Source organism: Diachasmimorpha longicaudata, chromosome 1 (genome assembly GCF_034640455.1).
Source record: "Diachasmimorpha longicaudata isolate KC_UGA_2023 chromosome 1, iyDiaLong2, whole genome shotgun sequence".
NCBI lineage: Eukaryota > Metazoa > Arthropoda > Insecta > Hymenoptera > Braconidae > Diachasmimorpha > Diachasmimorpha longicaudata.
The window spans coordinates 6,682,803-6,706,600 of record NC_087225.1 but is presented as its reverse complement, the minus strand read 5'-3'; the positions used below and the strand labels follow the sequence as shown (position 1 = coordinate 6,706,600).

The window sequence follows — 23,798 nt, the reverse complement described above, 5'->3', positions numbered from 1 at the left end:
TATGAGACAATTGAACCGGAGAAATGTTTCACATTTCCAGTGTTGGCTGGAAATGGGGTAGGTGAAGAAGAATATAACATATCGGAAACTGAATACCAGTGACGAGAGCGATGTTAACACGGGGCATTGAAAAAGGCGCCGCATGTATTTCTAGGGAACTCGTCGTGGGCGCCCAGTCGTGGAAATGAGGGAGAGAGAGAGAGAGAGAACAAGACAGGAACGTTACTGGGTGGGAGGAAATCACCACGTACAATACCAAAGCACGTTTACGGATATATATATATATATATACACAGAGAAGTAATTTTGTAGCGTCTCATCTTGTGTTCAAGAACGATAAACCAGAGGTTTACGACAGTTTTCGCGGAAGCTCGAATTTCGCCGTTTCGCACTCTTGGTCTCGTTATGTTTTGTTGCTGGGCAAAGGAGAACTCACTCATATGTACACAAACATGCGAAGATTGTTGTGCTTAGAATTAGATGGGCATGGGAGTTATTCTGGGACAAAACAAGCAGGGGGACGGAAAACATGCAGCATGGAACATGTGACCGATGCTTTGTATTTTTTTTTTACTTCTAATTTTCAACAATCCAACGGGCGCATAGCTACTGGCTCGGGTAGCACAAGAGAAGCCGGAAATATTTAGTAAAAATTACGGCACGGTAGGAAGAAAGATAATCGGAAATATTCAGTAAATTAACAGACTGTCACCGAATAAAATACGAAATACTCACGTCATTTTTCCCGGACGTGTAAACTCTTACAGAGTCTTTCCAACTTGCTGTACCTCTCAATTTAAAAAAATCGGTAATTATTTAGGTTATTTATATCAACACTAAAAAACGGGGCAAGCGATCTAGGGTCAGGTAGCCGAAGTGAATATCCAAAATAATTATCAAAAATTGTAGAAGGTTCAAAAACTTTTATGGAGCCGTTGAGTCATTTCTAATAACGTTTCTGAATCATTGAGTAAAATTGTAAAGTTGTAAAATAATTCAACTAAATTGTGTAAGAAGAAATCTTCACTGCAGTTCAATAAATTCTTATTATAACGTAATTTTTCCCTGAAACGAATAATTTCTCTCCAGATATTTGCAAAGGGGAGAAGCTCTGGTGACTACTCGAGCATAAAAATTATGCCTTCTTTGCTCTCAGCCGCTTAAAATTACGCATACAATGTTATGTACGTTTGTAAGCCGCCTAGAAGAGGACCAACCGGCCAATGAGTCACGAGGCATCACCGATGTTTCAAGAAACGACTCATTGCATCCATGAATAACTGCACTATTTTACTCATGAAGGTGGTGTTCATCAATCAATATGCGTTAGTGTGTATAAGTTTCGGTTGAGTTGTTGTACAGATGAGAGGAGAATTTACTCATCGTCTACGGTAGCGGCCGAAATGCGATTTAGCAAAGGCGGCGCCAGATAGTCGGGCACAGTCTACGTACACGAGGTCGCATACGATACATATAGGGTTTCCGTGTTATTGGCTAACTCTAGACCGGACCCATTGGGTGGGTTACCGTGTCAGCTTGGCTCGGACGGAGGTTTTTAAAACGATCGAATAGATTCTTGACCTACCACACATGGAAATAGTTACAACGTTAGAACAAAATGAAAATCTAAAAACAAATTATTTTATTTAAGTGCAGTGGATGTGTTTGGAAATAGTCTGCTAAAAATATAATTTTGGATAACAGCGTAAAATTCAATGAGAATGAAAATAGATGATGCAAGCAATGATTAATTACTGTTACTAACACATGTTCCATTTTACTCCGAATGGGCGATTTTTTTGAATTTTTATTCAGCTATTTTCTTCATTACAATGGAAAAAACAGATAAATTCTACGAACCTCATTCGTGTTTCATCAATGCAATAACTGCGTCGATAAAGTCGATTGTGAACGCTCTATCCTACTTCCTTAAGTTAAAAATACACTATTTTGCTTATCGAAAATAAGGAAAGTGATGGATTCGATAGAGGAAATTCCACACAGATACGATAACAGAAAAATACACACTGGAGAGGAAAGAAAAAAAATTAAGTTCGGAACATACGTAGATAGGGAAAGGGCCAGATAAAGCTGTCCCACCCTTATCACAGTTCATTGTCGATTTTAGCCCTCTGAAAGTTTTTTTTTTACTGAAGCAGTGGTATTGCAGACAGGATGTCAATATTGTCATGGTATCCCAGTGGACAAGAATCAACTCATTCGTTCTGTGTTTTCTTATATTGATTATAATCTTGCCAAGGGGGATTCCCCGTCCCACTTCAAGACTTCTACGTGGGCAAGGTTCAATTTTTGATTACTCCATTTCTTTGACTTCACGTGTATCATTGATTGAAGCATTCCAGATGATGGTATCCGATTGGAATTTCATCGATTGTGGTCATCGTTCCAATTTGATACATTTGTTATTGTTGTTCTGGGAATGACTGATAATTCAATTACAGAGGAATCGATTGTCTAAGTATCAGATCTGAAAAGACGACTGGCTCAGTTTTAAAAAATCAGAAGGCGTCGTTCCCTAGTTCTATACCACTGAAGTATGATATTCTTCCACGTGATAAATTCTCCAGAATTATGAAATATTACATGAAAACAATAATTTTTCATTCTATACTTCAAAAATATAACCGGCATAGATTAAAAATTTGTTTTCCAAGAATCATTCTAAATAAATCACAATTCAAGTTCCTTCACTTCTCTGAGACAAACAAATAAAAAATCTGTTTGCATGAACAATCTATTTTTAAATGCCCCGCAGCTATAACAACTTGTGATGATTAATTCTCAACTGTATAATTGTCTCTGATGTTGACAACCAGACATAAAAATAGATATCGTAAAGGAAAAAATATAAAAGGAATTGAACGGATGGGGAACTCCCTGCAAATATACGTAACGAAAACAAACAATTATTGCGGTAAAATTACTGATCGAATATGATTTGTTAAACTGGCAATAGATTTCACTCGTCACTAATAACGAAAAAAAATTCTCAAAAAGCTGACCATGACCTGACTGTGCCTACTTTGCCAGAGAATATTTGTCCACAATATGGATACCCATGGCTTTTCGACGAATAAATTAATACGCAAAGCGATTAATCGCCTAGAGGCAACATTCATTCATCTCACTTTAAATTGCTATCACAAGCTTGATGAATAATAGTAAATAAAATTCCAGCTGAAAGTAAAAATAGATAGAATTGGAAAGAAGTGTTTTCAAAAATATTGATGCGAAGTACCCGCGTAATAATACATCATGTCGTTCATCATGACCGTAATGATCGTGTTTACGATATTGGTTGCGTCACAAAGACCAACGTGAACCACGATGATGATAACGTTTCATCTCCTCGTGAATTGTTTTATCAGAAAGCAATGTGTACTAAACGTTGAGCGACACGTGCAGACGAGGTTAAAAATTAACAAGACGCCATCATTTATTTTTTATTTCAGCTTCTGCACACCGTACTTGTTAATCGTGCGCAGTCACGAGAAAGAAAATGATAAAAAAAAAAATATACAACTCAACGACTCGTGTCTGGGATTAGTATCTGGCTGCAAATACAGCATTACAATGTTTTTTCGTTTCCGAACGTTGTGCAAAAAAATTATGGGCCATTGGAAGGTAGAAATCGATGTCAAGGCCACTTGATTACAATTTTAAATTGTTTATTGCATATCAACGAGGTGGCAACAAATTAATGACGTTAATGCATCGTGTTTTTTTTTCCTGCTTCCTCTTTCACTGCATGTTCGCTGAACGTTACCTCTCCAAGAAATAATTCTGGACACAAAAGCGTGACGTTCATCGTCACATGCTTCGATTGTAGACACCTGGACTTCGGATCTGTTTACAAAAAATTTTTTTGCCACACAGCGTGATTCGCCACCCGATCATCATTCTTTTACAATGACGTCAATGTGTTACTTTACTTAACACTTTGTTGTGTAGTTCAACGTATGCATGCGCATTTTGAGGAATAAATTACTTATGATTCATTTGTTCGATTATGGTTTGCCGTTAAAGTGTAAATAACAGACATTGTAAAAGATATTGATGACGAGAGTCATTAATTATTATCGGTTAATTGAAAAGCAGTGATGTTCATTTATGAGGGAAAAAGTCCAATGAACAAAGTTACACGTGCGAAGCTAATTTATTGGAATTTAATGAATTAATTGAGTGAAAGAGTACGTAATACAGTAGACTCCTGTTATAGTCGCATTATCCCTTGACGATGTTTTTTTTTGCCAGCGTTAAACCTCCCTACCAATCTTCACGCGCGAATGTAAACGCATTCATGTTTCCTTAAGTGTGTTATTGTTTTGCTTCTCCGGTGGATTGTGAAGATAAAGCATCGCACTTCATGTTGATGGTAAATTGACGAAAAACTGGCAGAATAGTGGAAGTAGGAAAATATAGTTGCATTCACCGAATGAGCTTCTCCTACAGCCTGAGGCATCCGGCTATAACGGGAGTCTGTTGTATATGTCCTGATTTCTTTTCCCTCAGTCCCAAGAATATGGAAATTCATTCATTCACTCATTCACTACAGACTCAATTAATAGTGGATAAATCACCAGTTTTTCTAAAGGATTTATTCTAACTCCTCATTACAATCCGTTTTCTATTCAGTTTTTTTCACTGGATCATAATCAGTAGCAGACTAGAATTAAATCCAACAATAAATATTCTCATTACCTCACCAAAGACGATAAGAAATCGCGCTCAATGGAAAAATTTGTGTGATGGAATAAATGTATTAAATAACAATGATAATTTCCTCTTGTAATTGTCTTGATCAACCCATCAATCAATTCCGCAAATTAATATTTCCTCGTGACGAAGGACAATCACTTATGTTCCGATAACGAAATACCTTTGTTTGTTTTCAATGTTCTGGAATTAAATTGCGAAAGCAATCGCAAGTGCCAATGAAATACATAATTTCTCGGAATAATTTAATAATAAACTTTCAGTGTAATCCTATCATGGAATCGTAGTAGGCTATTTTCTCATAGATAATGCGACAATCCCTACCATGTAACGGTGATCGTGATAAAATCACCAAATTGGTTGAGAAATTAACTATGAGTCATCTGATTTGGCTGTATTCATTCACAAAGGAAGGCATTTAAATTCACCATTGATCTATAACGTCTATTCTCCTGGTGCATGTACATTCCAGTCTCCCTCAGTATTCCCAGCCAACCGTCTCAGGAATGTCCCTCCTCCCTCTCCTCTTTCACCATCCTCTCCCACAGACCTTCATTCCACCTCTCGTCTCGACGAAGACCATCATCTCTCCATGCCGCGAACGTTGCCCGCGCTTCCGTCTGTGAACGTAGACCAAACAAAGGAAGCCGAGAAGAAGCTGGTGACCGCCGTTGGAATTTCGGCTGGCGGCGCTCTTTCACTTCATTTAGCTCTCTCCTGTCCTTTTACATTCCATTATTGTCTATATACCACATTGGATCAGTCACCGAGGGATTCATTCCATTAATTTTTCTATCACCTATATGAGGATCTTCAAAGTGTGTTGATCTTTTAAATGTCTTGAATGCACCTCATTCTTCTCACCGGTGAACATTGCATAGGTACGGAAAGAAATTTTAGATTGTTGGATTGTGGATAGGGATTGTCTCAATAATATAAAAACGATTTAACTGTCAACTTTAATTATTTATTATCGCACGCAGAAGGTATGTCTTTCTGGTACGATATCTCCAGATCAACTGACTCTTAGTGACCAAAGATTTCACACTCTAGACCCATTTGACAAAAGGCCCTTGTTCATTCATTTCTTTCAGTTTCTTCTCTGGTTCTATTTATTAAAACTATTTTAAACATTTTGGTACTGCTTGGAGGAAAACTATAAAAACTATAACATAGTGAGATGGACTGAAAACAGCTATAGACAGACGATTCATTTTTGTCCACGCATATCAAGCACTCTCAATATAGATCAAAATTGGCGAAACGAGGAACGAATGTTAAGTTTCATCACAAAAATTAGCCTCCCAAGTCTAATTTGTTCGACAAAACTTTACCTGAAAATTGTTTGCTTGTCATTTCGTCCCACATTTCGCTTTGTAGAGGTCTAGTTGCTATCCAAAATTTCTTTTCGTCTAGATATAAACACCATCAATCGTGATGGATGTCAAAATAATTGATAAAAACTACCGAAAACATCGACTGTGGGAATTTTTGTTGCATCTCCGACATTATCTTTCTCACTCAGTTTCTTTCATTTACATTAGTATTTGAAAGAAATTCGTGGAACTGCAGGCAAGGTCGAAGGACCCGACTAAAGAGAGAGAATGATTTAGAGACCTGTTTATCGGTGGTCGCTTCTGATAGGTACAGAAGACCCCCCCCCCAGCACGGTTGCCTATTTCGTTCTTTGTTTCCATTCTCGGAAGTGACCAGTGAGAGAGAAGAAAAAAAAATCATTCAGTGGAGGGGGATGAAGAAATAACGCCAGATAAAGGGGAGCGTAGACTAGTGTGTGGGTGTGTAGGCGTTAAGGAATTCGTCAGATTCCAGGGATGGGATCCACCAACGGTCTCTTCATGTACCGACAAAGAGAGGTATGGAAAACCCAAAAGGTCGACCCAAACTCCATTCATGCAAATTTTTGCGGCCTAACAAGGGGCGCCAACTACCTGCTACTCATTATTTTTTTTCTTTATTTTTCCTCATTCCGGGTATGGAACCCCAACGTATTTAATTTCTTGGCATTTCAAGGTAAGAATCAGGTGGAAAAGGATTAAGAATATGAGTATGAATTGACTCCTTCTAAGTAGATTTATGGGATTTATTTGTACCTTTGGGTGAGATTAGGCAAAATATTTCTGCAGGTACACTTGAGAGTACCTACCAATATTTATGAGCGACTGATGGCCCTTTTTCGGAGAACAGTTTAAGTGTCCGTGGAGGCTTGGGATAGATGATGGCAATGGCATTGATCTGAGTGATGAGAGAGAAGAAAAAAAAAATGGTGGCATGAGAAATTTTGGCGCCGACACTGGACGGGCCGGTGTGACCCTTGAAAATATTAACGTATGAGGATCTATTCAAAGTCACGTACGGCCGGACCTACCCGAATTTATTTCAAGGACCCATTCGCAGAACATCCGTTTTCAGAATTCTTCCATTTTTTATTGGAGAGTGACAGACAAAATAAAATTAGTTTCCTTAATTGGATTCTTTCTGGTCGACTTTTTCTCTATTCATTCCTTTAAACTCTACACAATGAAAAAAATGAGAGCTACTGATAAATACGTTCAATTAAATGAAACATATATGTGTACCATATTGGATTGGAGTAAAATTCCTCAATTGCTCTATCCATCTACTGTGCAGCCCATTCCCCAGGTTTAATTTTTCTAAATTTTTGCGAGTCTCCATTTTGAAGGACGTACACGACCTGTGTCCTACACTACCCTAAATATGACAACAACAGGCTCTTCTCAATGATGATTAATTATCATTAGTCAACGTCCAACGAATCTAGCCATATGTGCAAAATCCCAAGAGTCATATGAAGCATCGAACAACCCTACTTTCCTATCCTCGATTGAGGGAGAGAGAAGGCACTTAACTTATGCAATACAAGGTTATCGCGGTAAGAATGCAGAGAATTGATAGTGGAAAAAAATTGTCGAGATGTACGTAATTGTACCGCGAACTGGCGCCTCGTAATTGTATGTATACAACGCACATAGATAGAATTATTACTCAACGCGATTATAGTTGTCGCCAACATTTGTTTCATAATGCAGCAACAGTCTCCATTTTACCTCACTTTTTTGCTACATAGAAATAAGAAAAAGAACCAACATGTAATAAAAACGTAATAACAATCGACCGATAGATTTTTTTTTTAAAGAATCCAGTGGCAGCGAAGTCCGAGTATTTGAAAAACGGTCTCCCCAAACTCTCAACAGATCCAAGGCTGTCTCGGAGGTTGGTGAGAGTTTATATTCTTCCACGGAAGAAGGGGAAATGAGAGGATGAAAACAACATGTGAAATTTTGAGGCACGAGAGACGTATTGTTGATGAAGGATACAACAATCAGCGCAGGCTAAAGTACAGGACCTATCTCGTTTCATTTATTCCCTTATTCTTTAGGCTTTTTTTTTTGGCGGATAAATGCAGCTGGTGGCGCTAGATGAGGCTCACCTGTCGGTCACGTGCTGCCACGATGAAGATTAAAGGAAATGGAGTAGGTAAGGCGGCTATTGATACAGTGAGTAAAGCGTAAAAACCTAAAATAGTGGAGGCATTAATCCAGTCATCGACGTGGCCAATTACGAAACAGGTGTTTTTGTGTTTTCTTCTCACTACATAACGACGTTTTTTTTTTTTTATTTCTTACGAATGGTTTTAAATGTCGAGTGAAAGACTACATAATTACGATGGAGATGTTTATCATGGGGAAGAGCGGAGGAAGAATTGAGAGAGTCAGCCAGACTGTAGACGGCACCGACTCGCACACCACTATTCACCTCGGGACCACCTGCTGCATCAAAATGTGCAGCTTGTAGCAGTTCATCGCCCACGTTGCAGTTCATTGGTTTTCCCGCACTTTTGGTTCAGGGTACCTTTGATTTTGTACAGCAGATATGTATTTTTTTTTTCCATAACGGTGGTATGAATGCGGAGAGAACATTTTTTTTTATCCCGCTGTAGGGAAAAGTAGAACTTCAGTCAGATCAGTGCACCTGATGCAGTCCCTTTTCACGTATGGTGATTAAAAAAATGGTCCTTGCTTATTGTAAAAGTGTTGTTTAGTCCGTCGGATTATATCACCTGCCTTTGGCTCGTGTTAGGGAGTTCACATGAGATAAAAAGTCTATTTTCCGCACGTGTAACTAAATATAATATTTTGTTCGTCGTTCGTAAATCCCCTTTTTACAGCCGGAGTGGTAAAAAATGGTACGTATTATGCGGGGATTTTGTTACAGGGAGAGAAAAATTCTTTAAAAATTACGTCCCTGTTCCGTAATCTGTCAGTCAAAACAGTAGGTAATAACAATTACGGCACAGTTACGAATGTTTCGTGTAGCATAACCGGAAAATTGTTGTAGTTATAATCGAAATGAAAATTTAACCCTTTATCCCTTTCGTTACGACCAAATTGTTTTTCGAAATAACAACCGAATTGCGAATTCGCATTGATCTAGTTCTAATCAGACATAAACATGGGTATACAAGGAAAACAATTTTAGGTATAAATTAGACCTCCAGGGAGCGAAAGGAGAGACGAAGGTCAGTTTTATTCCAAACATTAGCCCCCCATGTCCAAGTTCTCCACCAAAAATTGACCCAAAAATTGTTGATTGTCATTTTGTCCTACGTTTCGCTCTCTGAGAGGTCTAATTGTTATTTCAATTGTTTTTCCGCGTATAAAATGAAGAGCCATGCACCTGATTAATCAATAAAAAAATGTTTCCGTTCCCAAACGCAGATAAAGTGTGGATTAATCCCAGGAAATGCGTTTCTCCTTTTTTTTTCCCACAACATAAGTAATCAAATTTGGAAAGAAAACTAACAGCAGTGTTTTTGAGGTCGATGCACTGGTGTTGATAAAAAACAATGTCTTCCTCTACTCGATTTATATTTTACAAAGGAATCGGCGACGCGTGAGTCCCGAAGCCAAGTTTATGTACCTTGGAAAGAACCACCTGCCGACAGATGTTGGTTTCTAGCGGACCGAAAGCCAGCCGCCGCCCTATTATACTCCTCAACCTTTTCCTGCAGTATCTCCTTTTTGCATTATCATTATATATTTTTTTTCTCATCGCCAGCTATTTTTCTCTCCTATTTTTCTTTTTATCCTTTACTCGAGTTTCATGAAATAAAAGAGAGAAAAATAGTGAGGGCCTCTTTACACATTTACTTTGTTTTCCTTCATCTAAACTTTCACTTTTCTTGTATTTATCTGAGACGCAATTTTGGCCTCTCTCATCGACTGGTGGGAGGGAGTGATGGAGGTGGGAAGGCTCTATATTCCCGTTCAAAGAAAGTAAACGATGCAGTATTTCCACTGTCTACTCTCGGTCTAGCTTACACGTGCCTATGTATACATATATTGTCATGTACATAGATAGATTTATGTACTTGCATTTACTCGGCTTTCACTCAGCTGGAAGTTCGTAGGTAAAATAACTCATGGGAAAATCATTTCTTTATGACGTATAATTCGGTGGAATTTTAGTGAAAATTGATTTTCGCCGGATTACGTCGCGCATTACCTCCAAGATTGAGTGAATTGCTAGACTCCAAATTTGCAAACATTGCCAAATTTTTAGCATAAATTTCAAAATTGATATTCTCATGTCAATGAATCGATCAAAATGCTGTCAAAATGTTTCCTTTTATAGTGAAGAAATATCAATTGTTTACAGATGTCACGATTTTCAGACAATACTACTTAGTCACATGTATTAATTTTTCATTAAAACAACAAGAATGCAATTTTATGTTCAAACCCCTCTTCTTTAATTACTTCATGAAAAAGCTTTATGGAACATGATATAATTCACATAATTTTTCTCCTTGAAAATTTGGAGTCCTACAATTAAGTTCCTCCATCGGACAATAGATTTCACATTTTGAGAACGAGACAGTAGATTTATCATTTCCACGATCAATATCCCGCGTTATTTTCCCTCATCGACAAAGAGAAATGAATTCTTTATTACGATCTTCGCATGCACCGAAAAACCTCAGTGATTTGGTTTTAAAAAAAAGTGGGAGCATCGCACGCGACAACAACCTGGCAGGTGTTGAGGATTCTTGCACCAGGCAGATGTTGTACGCTCTGAAATCACGATATATATATATTCTTTTTTATTCTCGCTCCCTCTATCCGCCCCTTGTTCATCCAAATCCCTTAAAACCTCCCAAACACAAAAGGAAAATGCCCCGAATAATCCATCATCCCCAGTTTTCCAATTTATCTCTCAACCAACCCCTCCATCCTCCTTGAAAAATAAGGTCATTATTCCAGCCAGCTGGGGACAATTTTCAATAATCCTATATCACTAATTTTAGTTAGAGAAAAACTACCAAACTGTCCTCCTCTCTCCTACGAATTCAACTACTGTTGCTCGCGTACAATTACAAATGCGCATGTAATTATTCCCTATAACGTAAAGATATAAGAAATAATGAAGATTGAGAATTGAGGAGAGCCGCTAATGACAGCGGCAGAACCGCGCCTAATAGTCGAAACGATCATATGATAGCGACTATCTTAACACCCCTATTATCGCCTGCCAACTGTTTTTAGGTTTTTCTTATTCCATCGATCACATCTCCATGTTTCTTTTATTGTCAAAGGTAAATTCCACTATAATTGCTCCGTTGATTATCGCCATCGTAGCCGCAGACCCATAAAATATCAAATTGAAGCCACGTCAAAATGTCCCAAGTCTTAAGGAAATATCACTCGGAAATTTCGAAATGGCAAATGTCGTATGCGTGGTACTGACGAATTTACTATAGTTTTCATTATAGAACGATAAAAAATAGATGTCAACGAATGAAACATGAGCATAGTGCCTATAGGTAGAAAAAGGTCTAGGAAAAAAGTAATGGAAAGTAAAAACATTAAGAGATATAGAATAAAAGGAACAACAATTAAAGGTGAAAACATCCTGTTATGGGGGTGTCATGTACTGATTGTCGTACTCTGCTGCGATCATTTAAACTTTCAAAATTTCCAAAGACATTCTAGTAATTAATTATTGATGAACCTCTTCCGTTTTGTTGTGGATTACCATATATTTATACTCATGACTTATTATTACGCGTTAATAATAAATTCTTTAAGAAAATAATCGGTTTCTATGGTCAAAAAATGACTACCCCCCTTTACCCCGCGAGAGAAAATTCTACTGAAAAATATTGGTCGTTATTATTACCAAAAATAAATTTCTGTTCATCCACATATGAACTTGAAAGTCAGACTCCACCACCCACAACTGAAAATTAAAAGGCAACGTCTTAAATTACTCGCCTGCATCCAAAATTACCTTTTGTTGTTGAACCGTTGATCTTTATTTTTAATTTAACAACATTCTTAACACCCACCGGAATAGAACAGATGACTCACGTCAGTCACATTCATACCTTCATACTTCATCACCGATTGTTAAAATAACTCGTTACGTAACTCAAAAATATGTTCATTGAAACCCCCAACAAGATAGAATAGAACGAAAATGACTTATGTTTTATAAGTGTAGAGTGAGGGAGGGAGAGGGGAGGGGTGTATCGTAAGGACATAAAAAAAAAATCGTGACGGATACACGTAGGTTGTCTACCCTACATAAGCTCCCTCCCCACCGGCCAACACAAACCTGGGTACCATATAAGGTCCGGGAACAGGCTGCACCTACACGGATATAACTGTAGGCTTGTATCTCCCACATTACATTAGGAGTTAAAACTCACTGGCGTATATAGTCATTTCCGGTGCCTCCTCTTGGGTGATAGACGCACGATTTTACGATTCATGAATGAGTGACGTGAGTTTGTTGTGGGTATATAACATGAACGTCGGTGAAGGCAATTTGATGAAGGATTTAGATAGCAGGAATATATAATATTTAATTCCTGAGCACATGGCATATACTTGAGTGCATTTTTTTTTATTATGAACATAGATTGATAGATATTGTTTGTGCCTTCCTAATCGTAAGAAGCCATTTATTTATAAACTGAGTGGTGACGCGTCGCTTCAAAGATTATGCAAATTTAATATTTACAGTATTTAACGGAGAACCCAAACAACAAACTTTATTTTCAGACCTATGATCTGAATATCCAGACTTTCAAAAATGTCAAGGTGATACTTTTAATCCCCCATTTAACGGAAAATTTCCGGTTGAGGTACACAAGTTTGAACTTAAGGCATTTAAAAATATCAAGCTGAGTCTGTGAAAGTGTCAAATTGAAGATTCGATATTTCATATTGAAATCTTTAGATATTATAAATCGAGATATCCAAAGCTGAAATGGAAACGTTGGAGAGTCTAATTTTAAGAACTTTGAAATCTTAAAATAAAGGATTTTTTTGGTTCGCTTCATGTTTCGTTTCTGGAAATTCTTAAAAAATGAAGTGACTAATTTTATCGAATTATTCCATAAATATTAATGGAAATGGGGAAAATGGAGATCAATATATGCTCGGATTATCAATTAATTGGAGTATTGCGTGAAAATTTTCTCAGTATTGAACCTTACAGTTGAATAAAAACTATTAGGTACCATTTTTTTTTAATAAGGGAAAGTGAACTAGTCCACTCCACTGATTTATATGCGATTAAAAAGGTTTGACACCCAGGCTTTTCCCCAATTGACTAGAATTTTTTCATTTTTTATTTGGTGTGACCTGATTTTTCGATTAAAAGAATCAAGTAACAACATAATTGAAAAGTCAATCAATTGTGAATTTCTAAGTAACCTGTCATTTCGTAATCCTAAATCAAATTGAATGTGACTCTTTAAAACGACTGGTCAATAGCCGACTGGAAATCTCCCAAGATCTCAAAAATTACCGGATATGTTGTATAGCAAGAAGAGGGATGAGTTTCAGAGAATCTGCAGGAAAACGTGAGGAAAATAACCGATGAATTTTGAAGGTTGAGGATGATTATTTCCTCCATTCTGATTTTGTCCGATTAGACTACTGTGTATGAAGTAACGTGACGTGTTTTCATAAAATATAGAGAATATCTGTCAAATTCGTACAAAATAACTGATAGGCTACAAGGAAATTGTCAGTCTGACTATTCCTCCGGCGCCAGGGAAATTATCCGTGCGAAACGTGTCACATGTTTCTGCATACTGCACTCTCATTGGTCCTGATCAGAAAGGAGGAAATAATCCGGATTGATAATATACTCGTGCTTCGAAATCATTGGAATTTTCCAATAACGTCCTGGAACAGTCAACAACATGTTAAATTTTCTACGAACTTTAATTTTTTCATACAGAGAATTTTTTGAGGAAAATAACAGAACGTTCTAACCCATACGTTTGAATTTCCTCACTAAGGAAGCTTAAGGTAGTAAACACGCGAACGGTTTTTATGTCCAGTTTTCATTTCTAGGGGCATATAATATTTTTCATCATAACTGCATGGTAAAGTTCGATTTTCCTGCGTAAATGCAGGAAGAAACGTGGATTATATAATTCACAGTATATATAATTTAATAATAAACGAGGATCATGGAAAATGCAGAAATTTCGAGGAATGAAACCAGCAGCTTTCCTCCCACTATTCTGAGAAGAAAATCGAACTTTCCGTGCAAATTTAACGATAACATATTGCAGAGAATGAAATACTCCTAGCACTGAAAATTTAAAATTTATCTGCCGTTTAATAGTTCAATCATTGATTGGCAATAGTGGCCTCAGTAGCGTCAATTTACAAATCCGAATGGTCTTCGTAAACGAACGATTCTCTACGTATTTACTCGTTCTCCAATAGTTTACCCAATTGTTAGCTATTTTTAACATCTGTTGGTGCAAAAATAGTTCTATTAAAATTTCAATTTGCCTCGAACTAGATTATTCATGAAGCACCTGAAGAGGAACCGTCCGTGGATTTGAAACGTTATGTACTTTCCGAACTACATCGGGAAATTTTTTTCTTTTTTTTCATTCATCGATTTCTATAAACTGCCGGAAATTACTCGTTACGCATCGTTGCCGGAAACTCCCCATCCGCGGTGAAGCAATGCTGAGTGAATTCGGCAACGCTGGAGTATAAGAACCAAGTCATCGAATCCTCGCGGAAGCGATCACGTTAAAAGGTCACATATGGCGACCACCTCCACGGAAATATATATTTTTTGCTATTCAAGCAATAATTTAAAAAATGAAAATTTAGAGGCAGGACCATATTGGCGATTTACTCTCTAAGATTGTAATTTTACGGACAAATTGCAATATGACGTATGAAAAACTACAATGATCTACGCTATTGCACAAATGCACGTCCATTGACCCAATATTTCCTGCATTTCATCGAAAAACTTTATAACGCAAATAAATCGCGAATTGAATGAACTTTAAATTTGTGAACGCTGGAAGACTGACCTTCCCAATATTTTAAGTTTGCCAACATTGTCAATACATTTTTGGCAACGTTACTAGCTCGGGACATCAATTTGAATAACAATTCAATCCAAACAAAATTCTACCCTCCCTCACCCCAAATTTTTGCATTCCCACAATCGTTCGGCTAAACTTCTACAACTGGACTGGACCGAACAATAAAATTACCTAATACCCTCCTACCTCTATCCGGCTCTCAAACTGGTGGAATATTATGCAACGTTTGTTTACTTCGACGAGAACGTGACGTCAGTCGTCTATATTGTATTGCAGGGACACATCATTGACTCAGCCGTGTTCGACTTTCGTTCTTGGCTCGAATCACTGCAGGTAGACAGGCATGTTTGTGTCATGTCTCATCAGTTTGCCCCCAGCACAATCCCCAAGCTGACTGCCCTTTAAAATTCCTATTTCTGCCTTGTTTTTCTCTAATCCCTTCTATTTTTATAGCTCTTTTTCGGCGAAAACAAGGTAAATATTTACCGTACCATTCCCAATGAAACATTCGCCAAAAAAGTCTGTTTCACATGAATTCATATTCATCTCGTGGCTTGAGAATGTATGGATGGTGACGAAGCTCATATTGAAGGAAACGTCATTCGGCCACCACATAGTGTTTAGCATTAAGAACTCCACCAAAGGCTTTCTATTCATTCTTAAGACAAAGGCCATTCACAGACGCCAGACGATACAAGCGTACGGGGTCTAGTGCGTGAGCTCCATGGCCATGTACCCGAGACGACATAACATTCATTTTCGAATTCATTTCATCATGAAAATATCTCGTCATTTTTATAGTTTTGCAAGTTAATGAATCAATCGTTTTTGAAGGGAACAATGTTAACAGTGTTGAATTACACAATTGAGCCCTTGAAGTTTTGTGAAATTATCCTGACAGTGAGTATTTGTTTATGGAGAGTATTCTATCATTTCATTAGAATATTATTGACGATAAAAATGCCCTGGGGATACTATGAACAACGATCGAACATTAAATGATTGTACATTATCTGGGACTGAGGGTCTTTCAAATTTCGATGTAAACACCTGGAGGTATTTTAAAAATTTTTAAGGTTAAAGAATAATTCTTGATAACGGAAATATTGATAATACCTAATGAGGCATGAGCACGTTGTTATTGAATGATGAGCTTGGGAGATAACAGAGTTGTTTGTGTCTGGAAATTCCAAAACACTTTCTTAACGGTAATCAATCATTATTAATTGTGGAATGGTCAGAAGATGCAACCCTTCAACGCAAGGGTACATGAACCACTTCAGTCAAAAATTGATGAGAGATGTCGGATTATCATCCCGATAATCGTCAATTATTAAATTGCTGTCAATTGGTGTTTTACATGAGAATTTTTGGGAAAGCCCTTACGGGAGGATAATTCTCCAAATAATCAAAATGCCTGACGAAGATTATGTCCACCGCTGACTTCTAACTCGCTTATAATATTGGTTCTATATTAAATTTCAATATTACATATAACGCATAGTGTTATATTCCGAAGAAATATAATGGTATTTTATAATTACAGAAACTGAAGACGCGGAATACTCTTTACAAAATAATTTATTCTCCAAGCGAGACTGGTAATTGTTTAGAAGTGTTGAAAGATAGGAGGGTGATTTTGAACTGAGGCTTAGGGAGAGTTCCTCTACGGAACATGTGTTCAAAAAATGGCGGAAAAGAGGAAAATTGAGGGGTGGGAGTTTAGTAGGCACTAAATAACCTGAAGTGATTATTTGCTTAGGATGAGGACTACCTTAGAGAATTAAGAGGATTAAAAAGGAAAATGGGAAATGGGGAAATTGAGAGGGTAAACAACAAGATTCATTTTCTCTATCGCCCCCGAAATTCAAAATACTACAACGTAAAACTAAGAATCCTATTTTATATTTCTATCTATTCTATAATTAAAAAATACTTGATCTTTAGTTGACTCTCATCACGATCCTCTCGATCCATTAAACATCGTGATTTCATCAATTCCGATTTTATTACCCGGTGATGCATATAGCTACCAAAACAACAAATACTGTGCCAATTAAACTGTACAGTATGTTTTAATCTAAATTCATTAGAATGAAATAAAAGTGGATAATTTATTATGATAGAAAACTCACCTCAGTGGACCCTTCCTTTGTCATCCCACCTTGGACACTCTGGAATAACAATAAATAAAATACAATTATTGGTGAGATGGGCTATCACGGAGAGACAAATGAGCATATAAATACGTTTGAGATGTACATGTGATCGAATTCAAGGTCTGCGGCCATAAAGCCCCCACATGTAACCCTTAACATGCACATAAACGCATACGAATTCAATACGACAACGCGTACCAATGCAAAAATCCACGTTGCTCATGTATGCGTATAGCCGGTGTTTGCAAGCAATAAGAAAGATAAATGGTACAGTGACGTCGACCACTTTGCGCGGTCAAAAGGGATAAGATGGCCATGCAATGATGCGCGCGCATCTTGGCGGGAAAGAATGTCTTCATTAGCGGGAAGGGTTTATCCCCTAATTTGCACCGATAAAAAAAAAACTGGAACATTTCAGTTAAATAAATCTACACATTTTATGGCTCATAATATTCCTGTTGATCTCAAAATTTTTAACACATTCTAACCCTACACATGAATTTAAAAACGAGTTGATAATTCTCAGAGATTACAATCATCTTTCCTCGAAATCTTTTCACCAACCAACCGTAACTATAAGAAAGCCCATAAAAATCAGACGTATTAAGTCATGAAAGTCGTTAGGAAAAAAATACCCCATCTTCCTCTATTCATTTTTTTTTTCACCTACACAGAGAAAAATACCTCATTAAAAAAATTCAAGCGGCGAGTTTGTTTCAAACTCACGCTGTTGAATCAAGGGCGTTGCCATCAATTCATCTTTTTCGGGCTTTGAAGTCGTATTTTACTCCCGTCCTTGATTCAACATCACTGCGTTTGGGATTTAATGTTCCCGAAAATCATCTAAAAGATTTAATTTTTTATTTAAGGGCTCTCGTGCCTTTGATTTCTATCCATCAAAATTAGAGGCTTACGCAGGTGATTTAATGCCTCACGCCCTTTAACTGAGTGATTTTGGGTCTAAAGAAGGTAAAAGGTACTGAAATCATTTTCGCAAGGATTTTTATCGAATTCCTTTGAGCTATGCCACGGATTTATTGATAAGAATATCCCGGACAATTAAAAAAAACTAGATTTAATTGGAATTGCGCATAGATTTGGACACCAGTCCCTAAAGTATTCTGGTAAGAAGCTTGGACCCACCATAAAATAATCATCTAAATATGGTCCTGATGGTCTCCATATCTTCAAACAAACAATTAAAAAAACATTAATGAAGTTTTCAATAAAAGAGTCGAGTCCTCGTAGGTTTAAAAATAGTTATGTTCTCGCGTTTCATTAAACAATAAATTTTTTGGAAATCCCCTGAAATCAAAGTCCCGCCCAATTTCTCGGGTGTAATGTTAAATTAAGCGGTGCGCCCTTGATCGATCATCGGAATTTTCCCAGTATCCATGAAATTAGTCACACGTTAGGACTGAGATTTCCGCGACGGTTTCTTTCGAGGTATTTGAACCCATTCTCCCCGTCTGTAGGCAGTCTGCCCCACCTACCATCGGCCCCCGAGATGCTGAGAGGTCCCTAGTCCCCCTGTCGTCTGACGAGTATTTCCTTCCTTCCTCTTTCCCTCTCATTCGCCCAACAGGACGACGACCCCCGCATCCCGTCTTGCCCACGCCCTGTTTTATTCCACTCTCCCTTCCAACGTGAACAAAATTGAATAGACAAATAAAAATAATGGCGGTGAGGGGAGATGAGATGGAGGGTTAAAAATTGTGAGAGAGTTTGGCAATTGTTTAGATGGAGATAATACTGCATCAAAGTGAATTCACCCGGCCTATCCCACTGGTTTTGTTATATAGATAACGAGGCCTGCGGAGAGGCTGATGGATCAATAGTCCCTGTCTAGCTGCCTCATCCTCCCACCTTGAAACTCTCAGTGGCCTCATTCGTAAAACTTTGAATCAAAATTCCATTCTAAGCTACAAGAATACTTCTTATACTCATTGTCTATCAATCAAATGGAAATACAATGGATATAGTTATCGTCTCTGTCTTACATCGATCAATTATTTATTTTATTTCCAGGAAAATTCTTCAATTTTCATGTACATACGGAGAATTTAAGTATCAAACAGTGGAAGTATATCCGTTAACACTGGCACGCGATGACCCAGACAGAATGGCGACTAACTCAAAGGTGGTTCTCGACTACTTTCACCTCTCTCTTGAGTTATCTACGTTCCATGTTACGTGATTTCATATAATATTCGAAATGAGGTACAGCGCATGGTGAAAATTTTTTTTTTTTTATGGGCGAGAACTCGAGGGAAAATGGAGCAGGGATTGCTGTACGACGCGCAACCAGCCCAGAGGGTGGCGTAGTACGACGAATGGGGACGGAGTTTATCGATTAGTGACGTCATTTCACCCACTATAACCTACGTCACGGCGACGTACAAATGGAGCCAAGAGAGAGACAGGAGGGGAGAATGAGTGAGACACACAGAATTGAGTACGTCGAGTTCAGGGGTTCATAATGGGCAATGTGCATGCTCGAGAATGAATCATTGAAATTAAAAATCATTTTTCATGTATTTTTATCGCTGAATGAAGGTGATGAACACAAGGAGGGGAGATTTGATATTTAATATAGATTCACGCCTCAACGTCACTGGAATTCAATGAATTATTCAACAGAGGACGTTAAATAATTTTGTATTTCATGGAATTCGATCAATTTGAATCACCTGGACATCATAAATTGCAGCTAAGCATTGTAGAGATTAATAGTTACGAAACAATTAAAAGACAGTGAAAGACATTCGCACAATTAAATTTGGATGAAAATATTGTTTTTCATCCTTTCCACTTTGTGAGAGTTAAATTTTCTGCAGCAGTGGATGAAGGGTTTGTTTTTTTTTTCATCAAAAAATGACCAACGAAATTGATTGCTTTTGACATGAATACCGGACCTTCTTTTTAGTTTGCCCTTTCTGTTCCCTCTGATGACGTGAAAACTGAACTTTCAATTATCAATTTGGGATATAGATCGAAAGGTCAATGAATAAATATCGTCAGATAGCCGAGTTGGTGGGGCAAAATAAAATGAGAGCTTGAATCAGCGAAAAAGGGCAGTCATTTCAGCGTCGACCCTGTTATGAGATGCGACTGGTGGAGTTTTCCCAGTGCTCAAGTATTGATCGTCCTTCCTAACGCTGAGCTCGCCCTTCCCCTCTTTTACCTTGCACCCTGACTGCCACCAATCCCCACTATTTTCTTTTGATGAGAGCCTCGACGCGGGAAATAAATCGGCGCCCTTATTTCCCAAAAAACCTGTCATTATAATCGATGGAGATTGTCTCGATTGTTTCAACAAACATTAATAAAATGTTGTATTTTTGATATTTTTCATTGTCATGTGCTGAGTGCACTCAGAACGAAGAGAACAATTATTCATAATCATGCGATAACCGAGAATGACCTCATTTTGTGCCCTTCGTGTGGAACAATAAATTTAATGACTTTTATACAATTTTTCATTGTTTCCTAGAGTATAATGAATTTAATTATTTGTGGCTCGTGACATGATTTTATCATGCGTGAAAAATCCGGTGGCAATGTATAAATGTCCTGTGCAAACGATATTCTTTTCATTTGTACTTAAAAACTCGAGAACCCTACACAATGCTGATTATTTATTTGTATCTATTTGTTACTATATTTTTTGTTCTTGAAAAAACACTCTGCGAGGCTACAGTGCATGAGGGCTTAACAAAGGTGTTGCTCGGTGGATATACAAAGTGTGTGAATATTTTGCTGTGTTAAAATATGTTCTTTGCGTCAAAGAATGATGTAAATGGAATGAGAATTATTTTTTTCCCCAATTATTGATACATAAATTATTGATAATGCACTGCTACATTATATCGGCAATAGCAGGATAACAAATCGGTAAATTAAAAAAACTGTCCGAACTCAAGCTGTAGTTTTAACTCTCCACTCAACTGCAAAATAATAAACTCCGGATATCCGATTAAATTATGAACATTCCCCTTTTTCTGTTCCCACAGTGTTTATTTATCGTATTAAAGAGAAATCTAGCAATGAAAAATTTCAATAAATAGAGAATCGTAAATTAGAAACGCAAATAAATGACGCACTGTATTCTAAATTGTGAAAATTTAAAAATAAAATTCTTGGCTTTTGTTATTTTCGGTTTTGCGTTCTCAAGTAATTATTCTACTCGTTATAAATTGGATTTGACGGCTGTCTGTTAATAGAACCTAAAGCTGTCTAACTCCTGTTCCAACGTCAGAATAGAAAGCAGTTTAGTTGAATGAATATTAATTTATTGTTATTTTTAATGAAAAATATGATGTTTCTGGACGTCAGAGATGCAAATTAAGTGTCATGATTCCTCAATTACGGCTAATTATTTCATGAAGGAGGAAAAATAGATATTAAGGATGTCCATGTGCTCTGGTTGCTTCTACATGAAATTTTCCAATCTTAATTTATAAAAATTGTATAATGTTTTGTTTTTATTAAACTTTGCAACTTTGTCTGAATTTCAATCTCTGCAGTTGCTCCTTAAAAAGAATATTTTTATCTTTTATCATTAAAAATTGATAGAGGGCTTTTATTATTTTAGTGTAAGGACAGTCCAACTCTTGAATCAACTCTGCAATGATTCACAGGACGAAGATGATGTAGTAGGTCGTGACGCATGCTACGGGTGTTTCTTTCGAGCAAGTAATAGACCCTCAGGATATCCAATGCTATTATCAATGTCAGCCTGTGCTAATTTGTATCTGGATGACTCAAATTATGGCCACTGTAGTGCCTATCTCAAGGTATTAAAAAATTTGTTAGTTCGTAGGAAATGTTATTAGTAATTACCCCCACATTTTCTTCTCGTTTATCAATTTTTCAAGAACGCTACCAGCAATGCGGAGACACGAGCCACCCCCACGACAATTTATTGCATGTTTCTGGAGTGCATACGTCAAGTGAACAAGGATAGTCTGGTAACGTCCATCTGTGATACTAATTACATCTATCATTAATCATCTCAGACTATTTTTCCTGCTGCATTTTTGGAATTTTTCCTAATTGCGGAACTATCGAGGGAATGGACTACTTTCGCACAAAATGTCAAGAGACCACATTGTCAGGTCATCAAATTCGTCACCAATAAGATCTCTTAATCATTTTTATCTGCCATCAATTACATAAAAAAAGAATTTCGAATTTTTCGTGACAATTTAGTGATTTTAAGAAAATCAAGGGTTTGAACGATATTTTACCGACAGTGAGACACATCTATTTTAAACCTACTGAAGGAATATGTTTTTTTAGCTACGAATAATACCCAAAACATCAAAATTTTATTCAAATTACCTCAGATTATCATGTTTTCGGTTATTAGATAAAATTTTCTTAAATCCCCGATATTGTTAACTCGCTTGATTTCCCGAACGCTGAATTGTGACATTTCAAATGTCTTTTGAAAACTAGTCATTTTTTTCTCTCTACTGTGATCATCAAACAAACACCCATCTCATTCTTTCTTTATTGCATTGTAAATACACGAAATGATATGCCCCGGTTCCGAAACAATTTTAAATACACAAATGATGTAAATAAACTGCACAGGAGGCGCTTGTGGCATTAAGGAATGGTAAAAAAATTGTGGGAACAGGCGTTCCCCGTGGGTTCATAATCACGAGGTATGTCTTCGCACGCAGGGGAATTTGTATTGTAAAAAATACTGGAAGATCAACTACTGTCAGCCCTACAACTGGAGTTATCGATCCACGCGGTAACCATTTATCACAGTGAACTTCATTAATTACATTTTCTCCTCAAAAAAGCATGCGCGAAAACATCAATTAATGACTGCAGAATGGTATCATCAATCTGAACAGAACAATAAATCTTAAACAAGAAATATTGAAAGATTTTTTCTCCCATGACTTCGTTGCTCTGCCTTATTAGCAGCGCTTGAAAATTTCAGCTGAGCAAATAACAAATATTTTCAACCAGACAATGTGTAAACACATATATTGATTCAACCTTTACGCTAAAAATATCCCAAAATGATAAATTGGAATAACGATTCCACGATAAAGATGTTTTCGTAAACAAAATCGGTTAAAGTAATCACACATGCAAAATATATTTCCCGTAGTATCAGTCAGTATAACAATTTTTGTCAATAACATTCGAGACAGTGAAAACGAAAAGAAGTCAGCGAGAATCACAGAAACCAATATCTCTATCTCAGAAATGTTTGGAATGTTTTTTTAGAAACATATCTCTTGAAACTGCATCCAAGGTGAAAAGATCAAGGTTTACATTGTAAACCTAAGCTTTAAAATGTTTACCAAGTGAATAAAATATAGGATATTCAACAATTTCATGTATTGAGTTTTCCACTTTTGAACATTCACGAAATTAGTGTGCACAAGACAATCGCTGGAGGGTTAAAGGAACTTAATTTTGTCGTAGGACGACAAATAAAAGAATGATCTATATGTGAA

The 23,798-nt window shown here is 37.1% G+C and overlaps 2 protein-coding genes across 9 annotated transcripts in view; one reads left to right on the top strand and one right to left on the bottom strand.

The window, feature by feature from the left end:
- Window positions 1-23,798, bottom strand: part of LOC135161740 (3-phosphoinositide-dependent protein kinase 1) — a 52,260-nt gene that overhangs the window by 26,783 nt on the left and 1,679 nt on the right. The window contains exon 2 of the mRNA XM_064119607.1: window positions 17,290-17,328. Within this exon, the coding sequence (XP_063975677.1) occupies window positions 17,290-17,328 (39 nt within the window). The remainder of the gene's footprint in view (window positions 1-17,289; window positions 17,329-23,798) is intronic.
- Window positions 1-23,798, top strand: part of LOC135161842 (uncharacterized) — a 42,764-nt gene that overhangs the window by 17,895 nt on the left and 1,071 nt on the right. The window contains exons 1-5 of one of the 8 annotated variants that reach the window (XM_064119780.1): window positions 15,405-15,628; window positions 19,342-19,768; window positions 19,870-21,056; window positions 21,908-22,109; window positions 22,191-22,283. In XM_064119780.1, coding sequence (XP_063975850.1) covers window positions 20,941-21,056; window positions 21,908-22,109; window positions 22,191-22,283 — 411 coding nt within the window. In that variant the 5' untranslated portion in view covers window positions 15,405-15,628; window positions 19,342-19,768; window positions 19,870-20,940. Of the gene's footprint in view, window positions 1-15,398; window positions 15,629-15,664; window positions 16,055-19,341; window positions 19,769-19,869; window positions 21,208-21,907; window positions 22,110-22,190; window positions 22,284-22,911; window positions 23,078-23,798 lie in introns of those variants that run through there. The other 7 variants (XM_064119771.1, XM_064119800.1, XM_064119789.1 and 4 more) reach the window with 7 other exon arrangements.